At 48.8% G+C, this 15,009-nt stretch overlaps 1 protein-coding gene across 1 annotated transcript; it reads left to right on the forward strand.

Moving 5' to 3' along the window:
• The first annotated feature begins 4,721 nt into the window (after positions 1–4,721).
• On the forward strand, positions 4,722–14,572 carry LOC135823122 (uncharacterized). The gene is made up of 9 exons (XM_065335965.1): positions 4,722–5,411; positions 5,656–5,761; positions 6,269–6,404; positions 7,228–7,321; positions 8,039–8,132; positions 9,606–9,774; positions 10,106–10,177; positions 10,750–10,772; positions 11,867–14,572. Exons 2-9 carry the CDS (start codon positions 5,711–5,713, stop codon positions 12,008–12,010), a joined length of 783 nt encoding a protein of 260 aa, XP_065192037.1. The 5' UTR covers positions 4,722–5,411; positions 5,656–5,710; the 3' UTR covers positions 12,011–14,572.
• Positions 14,573–15,009: the final 437 nt, after the last annotated feature.

The following is a 15,009-nucleotide window of genomic DNA, read 5'->3' on the forward strand; positions in this document are numbered from 1 at the left end:
CCGGTTTGTGGAGGTGTTCGAGAGGATACTGTACAGTCAGAGCTCGCTTATCCGGTCCGCTTTTATCCGGATCCCTCGCGGCATCCGGAAGAAAATAGCTGGTTACCGATTTACAGCATACCGGTACGTGATGCATCCAACATAACCGGTGTTCGATTATCCGGTTCCCTCGCCTATCCGGATATTTTGTTTTGTTTTGAAAAACGGATGTGTGCGGTTAAGCGAGGTCTGACTGTACTAGTAAGTATGGCTGGGTGATGAGGCGTCTCGTCGTTTATTACCACGCGGCATGCCTGTGTGCCGTGTGGAGCCCATTGGCTGTTGGCGTGGGGCCCCTGCATGGGAGACCACCTCCTGTACCTAAGTAGACATTGAGACGGCCGGGTTCCTCTGCGGCTCCGCGCCACTTGGCTGCGTGCAGCGGAGTAGCGCGGTTCCACTGACACTCGCCAACCGCGGTACCGCGGTCGTACTCCACGTTTTGTGATGACGGTTTTACCTGCCTGTGTGCGCACGCGCACGCAATCAAAAAAATCCTCGTGTTCTGGCCTCCGCAACGAATAATTAAAATTTGAATTTTAAAATTCTCGCGTACAAAACAATGCAAAGTACGGGAAACAAGTCGAGCCGCGCTCGCAGTTTTAGACCAAGAATCGTAGCAAAAGCTCGTGTTGAGCCGTGGCCTCGCTGCTCCAGTACAGTCAGACCTCGCATATCCGGTCCTCTTTTATCCGGACTCCTCGCCATCCGGAAGAAAATCGTTGGTTACCGATTTACAGCACATGGCTTGCTTACATACAGTATATCTGTTCGATTATCCGGTTCCCTCGCCTATCCGGATATTTTTTTTGTGGAAGACGGATGTGTGCGGTTATGCGGGGTCTGACTGTAGCATTATATTTTATGAACAAGATCTCAGCAATGCAAGTGCTTTTATGGACTCCAGTCATCGGGCCAGACTACCATGACGGTTACATGGTGATCAATAAATACGGACAGGGAGGCAAATATACCGAGAGCCTGTAGGAAGGCCTCAAGCATATACACAAGAGGATGAGCCACGCATGCAGAAAGCTACATGTACTTGCTCAAGGCAACCTCAGCGGCAACTCGATCATGCTCTGAGATATCACAAACATGCAATCAACAGTTTCCCGTTCACGCTGTGACGGCGGACAGTAGCCAGTACACAATGCTACATGCTATGCACACTGAAATCACCCACATTGCTAGTCTAAAACATGCCGCGCTTTGCGCAGCCTGTACACATTTGATCGGTTCCAGAAAAAGAACTCTGTTCACCATACTACCGGTATGTTACCCTACTAGTGCCGGGTAGTATCGCAGAGTACATGTTTATTGCAAGTCAGTGCAAACCTGAAGACAAGACTATGAGTGCTGCATGGCACACCCAGAACAGCTTTGAGTTCAGTGTAAAAGCTATGGATACCCGTGCTCTACATGCTCCAGTCGAAGAGTGTGAGTACCTGGACAGTGTCTTGAACGCAGACCGGGCTCCGGGCGTGCGTAGTGGAAGTTTGCAAGCTTGCTTTCAATGTCCTCTGGCACGGTCTCCGGCGGACGGGAAATTGTCACTGGTGCTTTTCTGGTACACGGTGACTTGGAACAGATTCTGGGCGATGACAAAACACGTGAGTGTCTCTTGCTCCCAGAACACTCCATGGGGACTTTCGCCGGTTGACTTTTTGTGACAGCGTTGCCGAGCGTGTGGGCTTGTTTCACTGAGCTCGCTTTCTTCTCTTCATGGCTGTGGATGTCGCCATTATTGTCTCTGGCATTGCTTCTCAAGCCTCTAGCTGACGGCAGAAAGAAATGAGTGAAGAGCAAGCCAGTGGCGATGTCGTAGGCACGTCTGTGCACCTGGGGAACGGTGGGGAAGTTCTCTTCGGTCTGAGCTTGGTAGGGCACCCCATGCAGCACCAAGTCGTAGGCAGCCATCCAGCGCTGTCTCGCAGAGGGGATGTGCGTGGCCGTGACACGTTTGGAGAGTTCAGTAGCCAAAGCAGACGCCTGTCGCCATTGGTGTCCAATCGTGCTGGTGCTATCAGGTATTGCATCTTTTGCGATTTTCTTTCCAGTAACATCCTTTTCTCTGATGTTGCCTTTCTTGCGTTTATGTTTCTTGCCATTGCGCTTCAACTTCTTTGCACTCGTGGGTCTGTGATTGACTCCAATGTCTTTGTTGCCTTGACGTTTCTCGTCTTGGCGCATCAACCACATCACTGCTCTCACGGTCTTGACATATGTGATCATTTTCCCCCAGAGCCAGCGGCTGGCCATGCTGCCCCGTGCCGCAGGCTGACACTTCACTGGACCTGCCATACTGGATTGTGCGGCGACGGCAGTGTCCTTCCAGGCCTGCACCGCCACCGGGATGAACTCCTCGGCCGCCTGCACGGGAATCTCAGAGCCCGTCAAGTCCAGAGCGAGTTTCCAGCGATCGCTTTCCATTAGCCTAGCCACCTGGCCGGGGATTGCAAAAGCAAGGCTTAGTGCCGTACTCCATCGCTTGGCACTGAATACGTCAAAATCTTTCGCAGTTCGGTCACAGACATGTGCGTAGCCACTTTCCACCAGAGCTTGCCAATTGTCGATTCGTTCCTCTGGTCCGGGGCCTGTTGTGTGACTGTGAGCAGCTTTGCCCATGTCAACATTTGATTCTGTTGTACTACTCGTAAGCTCATCGTTGCAGCCCAGTTTCCTTGTGTACTGCAATAACTCAGAGTCTGTCATTAATGTGGCGGAGGTGAGAGTGGCGTGCTTGGGTGCTGGTGGAAGTATGTACGGGTTGACACACTGCCTCTCGGCTAGGCTCGGTGGACCAGGGAACACGGCCATCGCATCTTTCCACTGTGCAAACTTGTTCCAGTGAATTGGTGGCTTCCTGTGATCTACTGCCAGGACACTGGTGCACTGCTTGGTAGGGTGTGTGTGGGGAATGGGAGCTGGCGACAAGACGCCGTTCTCCCTGCCGTCCATGCCCGGACCAAACACCCGCGCCCAGCCCACTGGAGTCTGACTATGTCTGGTCGATCCTCTGGTCGAAGTCGCGGTATTGCCGCTAGTGTTTGAGCTTGCTGTTATTGCCGTGCTGTTGGCATCGTCTTCCTGGTCCTGGTCCTCGCCCATGGTGTCGATGTGTGTGATGCTGCTGTGCTCATTGCCTCGGTATCTGCTGCTTGATGTGAAGTGACTTCTGTTTTCGCTGATACTGTTGCCGCTGCTGACTCCAGTGCTCCTGTTGCTGACTCTGATGCCGCTTCTGCTACCGCTACTTCCATGACTGCTATTTCTGCTGTTGCTGCTGTTGCTTCTACTGGTGGTGCTGCCGCTGCTAAACCTGCTGTCGCCATTCCGTGTCACACTCGAGCATGACTTTGCAGTGAAACCTAAACCGCTGCCGTCATGACAGCAGGGACCCAGGCCATCGTGATTGTGCAGCAAACCCTCAAAATCTCTCAACCAGTCGAACTGCCCTGGAGAAAGCGAGGAAAGAGGACCGCTTGCGCTATTCGCCGCTCTGCTGCTTGCTTGACTCTTAGCACTGTTGCGAGTTGCAGCACGGCTTCTGTTAGCAGTGTGTCGTCCTCCGATTTCATTGCCTGTAGTACTTCTACTAAGCCCATGCCGACCTCGGATGTAGTTGTTCGCATCCAAGGTAACATGGTCGCTAGTTCCAGGCACGATTGGAGGCAACGTCACAGTCGCCCGGCCTCGCTGTGCTCCATTCTGCGCGAGCTGGGGCCTGCCAATACCAACACTTCTTTGGACGGCTTCACTCCTGGTGGCGGCCCATTGATTACCGCGGGGCATGATTTCTTCTTTGCATGTGCAAATTCCGCGGCTTTTCGAAACGGATGGGTATTTCTTGCTCAGCTGCGTGAGGCAATCTGCAGCAGCCGAGCAATGATCTTACCGTTGCTGACTCAGTGGATCCGGATCTGTACAACGATGTAACGGCAGAAGTGTAGCGTTCAGTCAGACTGGATCTAATTATTTGTCTTTCCCGCTTTACAACAACACATCCGTACTTGCTACTTCCGTCAAGATAGGCGGAGGAAAATCATGACTTCTTCCTTGCCTACTGCTAGTAGCCTACATTACTACCGGTAGTACTTCCCAGTTGGTCTCGTCTCTGCGGCCTCCGTGCGAAAGATAATTATGGCCCATATCGCAACAGAGTGGGATCATGTAGATCTACCAAGACGCGTTCCAGTGACTTGTCCTTGTGTGTGCTTGTCCTTCGTGAACGATCGATCAACGAAACACCCTGCAAGTGCAAGGCTGCAGGACTGTAGTCTACTGTACTAAAGTAAGTTAGTTTGCGCCTCGCTACCATCAAGTGCCAGGTCTACACTAACACGTAACTGTACACAAAGCCAAAGCGACGTCACGTTTGATGGTGGTCAAGAAGACACGAAATCGAATGCTGCTCGAAGGAGGACGAACCGAAGCCGAAGAAGAAGAAGAAGTGACAACCACCGTCATGCATCGCAAGCCTGACTGAACGTTTGAAGGGAGCGGAAATATTTCCGCTACTAGTACATGCACCGCGTAATACCAGTCTAGGTCTGCTCACCACGAAGTGCAAGTCAGGTTCACTTGTGTGTGTTTTACTTGTAGATCTACCTGCTCAGCTCAGCTGCTAGCTGCACCCGTACCTGTACCTGTGTACGGATAGTGTAGATCTACCCGACACTTCGCCGCCTTCGCCTCGGATAGAACTAATTACTTAGAAGATCAAGAGACAAGATGGTAGACCGAGCTAGCGACTCTGTGGTAGTAGTTACCGTGACAACAAGTAACACGACCATAGACCATAGTACTAGTATGGACGATCCTCGTTCAGAACACCGGAAGAATGCTGGACATGGGCTGGGTTGGACTTGGAGCTGAGGCCGTCTAGATCTACGTGTGGGGGCCTCAGACTCAAAGCTCTTGATATGAGAGTGAGAGAGGTGTCCGACTCGAAATCATCTGACTGTTGAATGAAAGATCTGAGTCCTTGACATGACCTTCATTCTTGAAACCTTATTTTATAGATCCTACCGAGCTGATTGACTCTGAATGAGATTTACGTGACACCGGGCGCTGCAGATACCTATCCAAAGTATCCGGCTTACCTTCGTGGTGACTCAGTGGTCACTGTTGGAACACTGTGACCAATTTGGTGTACGCAGTTCGTCCGACATCGGATGTTTCACTTCAGACCAGAACCCATCGCACAAAATTAATCGTTTGCTGAGTCCTGCAGAACACGCACAGCCCCTAGGCTAGCTAGCACTGTACTGATATCACCGTTGACGCCAGCCAGCTGCAGCCAAGCTACAACTGGGCCTCACAAACCGCTGGACTGTTCCTTGGCCTACAGTTTGGGAGTACACAATTATGTAAGAGTCAGCGCATGCATGGCGGTGATGTTTGATAACGCTATGTAGGCATGCACTTTCATATAAAAAGCTCAGCGGCGTCTATCACTGACTGCTATAGTAGTAGCATTGGGCTGTGCGTATTGGGCTGTGCGTGTGATCAAAATAAGTGCAGCTCGTTAACTGATGAGACTGTTGACCAGACCGACCAGTTCGTGATCCGTAGCCACGCTCAATGCAGTTCGTGTGATGCTGTGTATTGCAGATACACTCACCCGCGCACAGGAGATACTCGTACGTGTCCTTGAAGAATCCTTGCCATGCAGTCGCAGTCTCATGGTCATACGTTGGACATCGTATCCTGCTTACAGGTAGGACAACTGAGCTGGTGTGTGTGTGTGTGCGTGCGTGCGTGTGTGGTGTGTGTGCGCATGTGTTTGTGTATATGTGCGTGTGTGTATGTGTGTGTGTGTGTGTCTGTCTGTCTGTGTGTGTGTGTCTGCGAGCGTACATGTATGTGTCTGCTGGCAGGTTGGGTGGCAACATTGAACATGAAGTGCAACGCTCACCAAGAAGTTTACTAATTTAGAGAAACTTGCCTTCTGGCTTGTGCACTATTCGTACCTGCCTGCGCCGATCGCTCGAGGAACCTTCAAAATTGTTGTGCCCATGCATGTACAGGTGGTCTCCTTATCCAGTGTCATGTGACTGGAATGTCATGTGTCATGTGACCACCAGTGTCATGTGACTGTAAACAACACCCCTTGCCTATTGTTGTAGTTGCCCTTAGGATATCGAGAGGTGGTCCGGCACCTGATCAGGCCTTAAAATACACTGCAATCCCGTGACTACTACTAGGCGGTGGTTTTTGTTATCAGGTGCAACGGCAATGTGACCAGCTACGTCGTGAGCACGCCAAGGCGGAGAAGACGAGTAGCAAGCTGTTCGAGGCGCTGCTGGCAAGCCAACAGACCGTGGCCAAGCTTAATGCGCGCTGCAAGGCGTTGGAAGGAGGTGAGATCGGTACCCGACCCCGGGAGAGACTCACTGCTTTAGCACTCACTATGCTTGGGAAAATACTACTGCTGAAGTAACTGTAAGAGGGCAGGAGGGAGGGCAGGAAGGAGGGAGGGAGGGGGGGGGGGGGGCTGATATACCGATGCAACTAACAGTACAGTCATGTTCACAGGAATATAGCCTGCTGCATGCGCCGGTTGCATACATCTAGATCTGCGATGCATGACGCTCCCGAAACCTGCACTGACATGCGTGCAATATGATTTATCATTGGACACGGGCGTGCGTTGTATATCAAACTAAAGAGCTTTGCTGCATTCACTCCCACTGTATAAGTACAAATTTTCGTTTACGAAATCTTGCGTTACATCACTCCACCAGCAGGTTTGTTACGTTCTAAATTTCGTTTTTGTTCGAGGTCTGTCACCCCGAACGTTCTGAAAAAATTAGTTTGGTACAAACTTTAGTTATTTCGTGACCCCTAACGAACATAGCGAAAGTTAATTCCAAATGAAACTTTGTGCTTATACAGTAGGGCGAACTGCTGAAGGTTAATTAGCCCAGCACATTGTCAAGCAGGCAAAGAGTGTAGTGATCTGGCCTTGCAGCTCTTGTGTTTTAAATTAACCGCTGGTGGTGATGAAGCCCAACTGACAGGACGGTCATAGGTTAGGATGGTGCTGGTTACTTCATTGAGCTGTATCTTATTGTTGTGTGTGTGTGTGTGTGTGTGTGTGTGTGTGTGTGTGTGTGTGTGCGTGTGTGCGTGTGCGTACATGTGCGTGCATGTGCGTGTGTCCGTGGGTGGGTGTTGCCATAGCCGATCGTCCTGCATCAGCTTCATGTGGTGAATGCAGAAGAAGAGCACAGAAAGACAGGGAGCAGTCTGACACGACATCTTCACAGAGTTCCAGGTACTGTAGGTACTGTAGGTACTATAGGTACAGCACACAGGAAGAAACACAGGGTGTGAAGGGTCATTACTCTCCCGGGCTAAATGGATGCTGCTGTGCTGCAGAAATTCCTGGTCGCATTTTGCCAAGCACCGATTTGGCCATCACGGTTTGTAGTCTCTACAGTCAAGTCTATCATTAGCAACCGCCCCTTGGCGCAACCAAACGCGGTCTATTACAGCAGGTGATCTCTTGCGAAAGATGCAATACAAACTTGGTATGACCGGTTCGTGCCTACTTCAGAGGTCGCTACATTTGTAATGGCAGATTTGACTGCATAACTACATAATTATTAAAATAATAATGTAGTTGTACAGTCAAATCTGCCATTAGATTACTTCCAGTATAGAAACTTCATTTCTCAACTCCAAACTCCAAAATGGTCTCTTCACTGCGATTAAAATTTGCATCACACCAAATTTTTGGGCCTGGCCCATCATCAGGATAATTGTAGTCTGAGATAATCAGTTTTTTTTTCTTTTCTAAATCGCCTCCAGCCATGCATGCTGTCAAGTGTTGTTATGTACTGTACAAGGCAATGTATTTCCCCTCTTACCCTTCCGTGCTCATCTCTCCTCCGCAACTTGATAACCCTGTCGAGTATGGAGACCCCTCAACAGGCGAGATGCCTTTGGAAAATTTTAAACTTTCTGAAACTTTCAATGTTGTCACGTACAGAATAAGTTCAGAACAGATTGCCATGCTGCGGGTTCAGCTTGAGAAGGAACGCCGCAAGACAGCAGCACAGGCGAAGTGCATTGCCAAGATGGAGGTAGGCGATGCTCTCAATTCGCAAACGGTTTGCGCACATGGGTAGCGTTCCTTCAGCATGTATTGAGTCTAGTATTAAGTGGACGAGTGATGGATTGTTGGTGATTCGTGCGGCAGGACTGAGTGTGCCATTCCCAACTGGTTACTCACGCAAACTAGAACAGCACAGTGTGATAATCTAAACTGTGTCACGTACCGCAGGGCAGCATGATGCACCTTCAAAGGCATAGCAACCAACCCTTGGTTAGCAACCAACCCTTGGTTAGCAACCAATCCTTGGTTAGCGACCAACCCTTGGTTAGCAACCAACCCTTGGTTAGCAACCAATCCTTGGTTAGCGACCAACCCTTGGTTAGCAACCAACCCTTTGTTAGCGACCAACCCTTGGTTAGAAACCAACCCTTGGTTAGCGACCAATCCTTGGTTAGCAACCAACCCTTTGTTAGCAACCAACCCTTTGTTAGCGACCAACCCTTGGTTGCAAGTTGGCGAACAATTCTAGTGAGTTTACCAGCAGAGAGAGAGAGAGAGAGGGGGGGGGGGGGGGAGAGAGTAAGAGTGAGGTAGTGGGTGCATATGATGTAGAATCACTTCCTCACACACTACTGACTACTGTTGCCAGGTTGGAAACAGGCAGGGGGGGGGGGGTATCATCAGCATCCTATTTTCAGAATACCAACCAGCTGTTCAAGACTCTTCCGAACAAAGTCATCATCAGTCTGTAATATGATGATACTGATATCTATGAGAATATCCCATTCTCAATAAAACGGTGAACGGGGTACCATTCGGCTGTTCAATAATGCAACGATCCCTCCTCCTCTTCTCCTCCATGTGCTCAGTCTAAGCCGACCGTTGCTACTACATGTACATTGCCACTGCAATGGTCGGCTGAGAGCGCATGGAGGAGGCGAGGAGGAGAGATTGTTATTATATACTGTAAAAGCAGAAATTTTCGGTGGTGTAATATTTTCGGTATTCTCCAAAATCGGCCTGGTCGGTGGAGGGAAATTTTCGGTAAACCCGTTTTCCAGGTAAGTGTACTAGTATACTGTAGTACTGACATTTTCGGAGCGTTACGTTTTTGGTAAAAATTTCAGAACCGAAGTTACCGACAATAAAACACCACCGAAAATGTCTGCTGTTACAATAATTATCCCATCCTAATACCAAGAGTACATGAAAACCAGAGTGTGCAGCTCGGATGGGTTGCTGTCACGGCGGAATTCCGTGATTACATCATTTTAGTGATGTAGTGCGTACAAGCAGGATTCAAGCGGGTCTCTTTCTGCACAACTGCAGCTCAGTTGTACGCACTACGCCATTTCCCGCCTCAGACCTGCGCCAAATATGATGTAATCACGGAATTCCGCCGTGACAGACACCCATAGCAGAAAAGGCCCCAAGCTGCACACTCTGGTTTTCATGTACTCTTGCTAATACATGTAACTTGTTTCCTGTGTTATTCGGCTAGGCAATGCACCAGGAAACGGACACTCGGCATGAGTTGTCGAAAGATCGCTGTGCACAGTTGGAAGCTTGCAATGGCGAACTGCAGTCGCAGCTGCATGCTGCTCGTCAGGAGATGAAGTGTCTCCAGGACCGACTGCAGGAGAAGCAGGGTCGCGTACCTGCAAATGCCAGTAGGTGTTAGTAGACATCAGGAGCCGCACTAACTGTACACGTTGCCATATATAACACTGATGCTGGTACTCAATGCTGCTCTCCATCACTAGATTCACTACACGTCATGTAGTGGGCGAACTGTGTTACAGTGCCAAGTATTTGAACTGGAATCTGAATTGGAGTTTGAGTAGTAAAATACCTACTTACTTCAAAGTACTCCCTGGTGAGACTATGCTGGAAAATGTTTGCAACTGTGTACGAGCTCATCCATGGCAGCTGCCCTGGATACAACCCTGCTATACTCAGTGTTACATGTGTGGGCATGCATGGTGTGTTGTATTCGCACAGGAGCACTGCAGCAACTTGCCAAAGTCACACGACAAAGAGACCAGCTATTGCACGAAAGAGATAGATTGAAAGGTGAGATGAAGGCTAGTGGTGTGGGTCGGCGGACTTATTGGCGTTGGTTGGGAGTTGCGGTTGTTTTGCCAACTTGCCATTTCCCTATACTATCAAGTATCATGCCGGCGGTGTGGAGTAGATTACAGGACTGTAGTGGTGAGTGGTGGTCGCAGGAATCATCTGTAGCTTTGCAACATCGCATCATTTACTAGTACATTGGACAGACGTAGTATGTACAGGACATCCGCATCGTTTGATGCAGATCCATGCGCAACTCTACGAAACTTTAGCCCTGAACCCGTACTCAGTTTCTGAACATCAGACTGCCTGCACTAGTTCACTAGGTACGTGTACTTTGAAAGTGCCTACAGTCTACAGAACTAGTGCAGGCTCCTCTCTGAACACTTGGACTCGGTATCGGTTTTCAACTTTTCAGCTTCGCTGCCAGCTTGTGTCTTCTTGTGTCCTATCTGTACTTTGCAGTATTAGCAACAACTGTATGCTTGATACTGATATGCTGATATGCTGCTTCTTCATGTTGTTGTGTGGCTGTGATCCGGTGTTGAATGTACAACAATGTGGCCGTGTAGCTGAGCTATCCGTCATTGACAAGGTGAGCGACTGTTTGTGCCTTCGCAGGCATACGAGTGCCCGAGTGCGCAACACGGTACAAATACGCAATTTTTATGCTTGCTCGCTGGATGAAGCTGGCCGGCCACCTACAATGTGGCCACCGCGAGATGTATGTATGCATGTGTGTGGCGATAGAGAGTCAGGGGTCTTGAAAGTTGGAACTGCGGCAAAGGCAAAACAAAATGATCAGTGCACCCTGGATCTATGCAGGTAGGTTTTCGAATACAACCCCGCTTGTACAATAGATTTCTTTGTCTGATCACGCAGGATCACGCAGGATCACACAGGATCACACAGGATCACACAGGATCACACAGGGCTCGATACTCGGCGAGCAGAGCTTCCTAGCCCAGGGGGCAGAACAAGAAGTTTCCGCTGCAAGTCGCAAAAAGCGATCCACGAGCAAGAATTCTAACAAAACAATACCGGTACAGAGGACCCTGTGTAACTCAGTATAGTATCACTATGCATTCACAGTGCAGCAGTAGGTTCAGGACAAGATGCAGAGTAGGTTTGGTGGCATTAGACAAAGGTGCATATTTCGAAGTTTAACGCAACTGTTGCAAACACCTGCACTCATTGCAGCACTACTGATTCCCCAGTGCAACTAGAGATGATGAAGGTGCTGGTAGCGGACCTACAGTGGGGTGTATGAAGTCCCGACAATGGAGACTCTCTCTCTATATATCTCTCTTTCTCTCTCTGAGCACTCTCTGCAGCTCGGGGATCAACGGATTTTGTCTCTCTTTCTCTCTCTCTCTATATATATATCTCTCTCTTTCTCTCTCTCTCTCTCTCTCTCTCTCTCTCTCTCTCTCTCTCTCTCTCTCTCTCTCTCTCTCTCTCGCTCACTCGCTCTCTCTCTCTCTCGCTCTCTCTCTCTCTCGCTCTCTCTCTCGCTCTCTCTCTCTCTCGCTCTCTCTCTCTCGCTCGCTCGCTCGCTCTCTCTCTATCCCTTCCTCCCTCCCTCCCTCCCTCTCTCTCTCTCTCTCTCTCTCTCTCTCTCTCTCTCTCTCTCTCTCTCTCTCTCTCTCTTCTCTTCTCTTCTCTTTCTCTCTTTCTTGCTCCCCGCAGGACTTCTTCCGCGAGATCGAGGACATGAAAATCTCTCTGCAGCAGGCCGTGCGTCTCAACCAGTCATACGAGCGAGCGCTGCGACAGGTCTGCCAGAAGTATCGATTGCCGTTTCCGGTGGACATTTCAGCCCATGTGATATAAACACTACTATGTACTAATATGTACATCGTGCCTGTACATGATTGCACTGCAGTAAGTCAACATACAATGTATCCAGGACGATGTCATGCAATGTATTTTTTAACCCTTTATGGGTCTCACATAAGCGTAAGGGTCGTATGTGACCCTTACAGTAAAATCGCATTTTCTGTGAGTATCGTTGCTAGGAGACAACTAAAATGGTGCTCCACGCGTAGCTGAGGTCCAAGGCTTTCCAACGGTGTAAAAAACAACCATACTTACCATACAAATTTTTGCAGTATCGATCGACTGAAGTCTGGTGAAATTGGAAAAGACGACCATCCGCCATGCGCGCATTTCGAGAATGGGAGTGCATCTCTTGAGGCCGTGTCAGAAACGCTTCCTGGGGACACTGACGGCACCAGTCTAGGCTGGTTGTCCCTGGAGGATTTCCAGCGTAATGTGGTGAGAAAGAGAGCTCCGTTGAGTTCTCCTAGCTCAAATAAATCGTCCCCGAATGAAGAAATCAAATTTACCAACCAGCGAGGAAGCACAGCAACAGCAACTCTTACAAGGCCTTGTCAGTTTTTCGATTTTGACAGCATGTTACAAGGCGAGGACGCGTAGTGCTCCGGAGAGCCCAAACCCCCTGGGGGGACGCACAATTAATTAACTACGAGTGAACCCAAGACGGTCCAGCGCAACAGCCGAGGTAAGCAATGCTGACTTCCGACATTTGATCCCCAAAAACCGGTGTACCTCACCTGAACAACATACTGGAAGCTGCACTGAACTTATGTTTCCATGTTACCAATTGCAACATTCCACAAATCATTCATAATTGAAGGAAAAGTAACCCTGAAGCTGATTCAAGAAATATAACTCTGTTTTATTTGTGGAATTCATGAGGTCCGTGAACAAGACTATTAGTATTACCAAGACCAACAGCAACAACGAGAACAACACTAAGGAGAACAACAACAACAACAACAACAACAACAACAACAATCAACGACAATTACAACGACAACAACTATTACAACAACATCAACGTCCATCAACACCCAGACCACAACACCAACGTGCAGACGGGGTGTTCCGACGTGGTGAAGGCCTACCCATGGCCTCGTCGGGACATCACCAACCTCGTCGGCAGCGAGCACCTTCTCACAACAGTCGTCATGGTGATGACTATGACTGTTACAGCTGACGAGCTGAGAGAAGGACGCCATGGGCAGAAGTTGAAAAAAGACAAGAAAAAAGAAAAAGAACAAAAGAACAAAAAAAGAAAAAAGAAATAAATCACAAATAATTTAATTACAGAGGAAGACAAGAAAATAACATCACAAATCCTTCCAGACGTGATCCCTGCAGCGGCAGCAACGTGAACAATACTATACTACGGCGGCAACACGACGACTTCTACAACACAAAAAAACGAAAATTATAAAAATCCTACCAACCCGTAGAGTAACGAGGGTCCGAACCTGGGTTTTCCCAATACGGTTCAAATGGTCGCAAGACCGGGACTCTGCCAACCGGTTTATGGTTGTAGTCAGGAGCACTACGCGTCCTCGCCTTGTAACATGCTGTCAAAATCGAAAAACATGTTAACTACCAAGCAAGGCTTCTGTATATACCAAGGCCTTGTCAGGTGCGATCAGCTGATTCGCCTGGCCGTGAGAATCACGGCATGCGTGACATCGCGCCTGAGTACTCATCTGAGCGGGAGCGAATCTGACGCGAGCAGCGCTGAGGTGAACGAACCAAATTTGTGATATTGTGGAACTTTTGCTGCTGGTGCCTCGCCGATGGCGAGGTGTTGGAGTTCAAGGACGGAATTAGCAGCATATATTCTTCACCAAGACGTAGCGCTTACCTGATTGTTTATCATAGGACTTCAGCTCCATCACGAACTTGGTATGCACTTCGTGCTGTGATTTTTGTGTTTTTTGTTCGCAATTGTATTTTCTCTCAACTTGAAGGGCTACCACGGGTCATACCCTTGCCTGGACATAGTCATATTTGTGTTTTCTGGACTCGTCCAGGCATACAGATTTTGAAAATATATAGTTTACCCATACCTACAACTTACAGAACTTGAGTTATGGCTGGTTGTTTGTACGCGTGTTTGCGTGACCACCCCTCACATACATTGAGTAAGACCCACAAAGGGTTAAGTAAAAATGATATCATTCACATAGTTGCTGTATATTATCACTAGTTCCAGCATACATACATGTACAGCCATACTGACATGATCACGCCAGTATTACATAATCATTATTAATTTTATCTGGTGATTTAGTTCAGTCCTCCCACCACGTGCACTCTCCAGGGGACCTTGTTCGAGCCGGAAAGTGTATGTGGTGGGGAGTTTGCCAAAAAGGTTGAAAGCTGCTGCCCCCCCCCCCCCCAGTTATTTATCTGGCCACTGAGCTTGTATACGAAGAACATTCAAATCCCGTTACAAGCACTGGTGCTAGTATTTGTTCTCAACACTTAGTGATTATGCCACTTGGCAGCAATCTGCAACAGACTGCTTGTACTTTTTGTAGAAAAATAATTTTATTATTTAATTTACTGTTGTTTGCTGGTGGCCCCAAGTGACCGCCACCATACATGTGGTGTCAGTTGATTGTCAGTGAGTCCGTAGAACTTGGTCAGCACTGTATGCCTTGTTCTATGGTTATGCAAGGTGCAATTTCACACCCACAGCGAAGACCACAAAGGATTTTGGATCACAAAGGTCTCCGGGTAAAGACTGTAGCTGCATCATAATGTAGAGCCATGTAATCATTTCAGTCCCGACAAGAGAGCCCTAGCCCTCGGGCTCACTTGTCGGGCACTAAAGAGTAAAAATCCATTACTAGTATTGTCCTTCCAACCATGTCATAATATATTAGTATACATAATGTGAACTGGAAATCTCCGCTCTTCATACGGACCTATACCAGCAAGTCTTAGATAAGCTGCAAAGCTGTTTTCCGTGGAGCGCATGCCCGTCCTGACGCCCCCCC

Source organism: Sycon ciliatum, chromosome 8, assembly GCF_964019385.1.
Source record: "Sycon ciliatum chromosome 8, ocSycCili1.1, whole genome shotgun sequence".
In the NCBI taxonomy this organism is placed as follows: domain Eukaryota; kingdom Metazoa; phylum Porifera; class Calcarea; order Leucosolenida; family Sycettidae; genus Sycon; species Sycon ciliatum.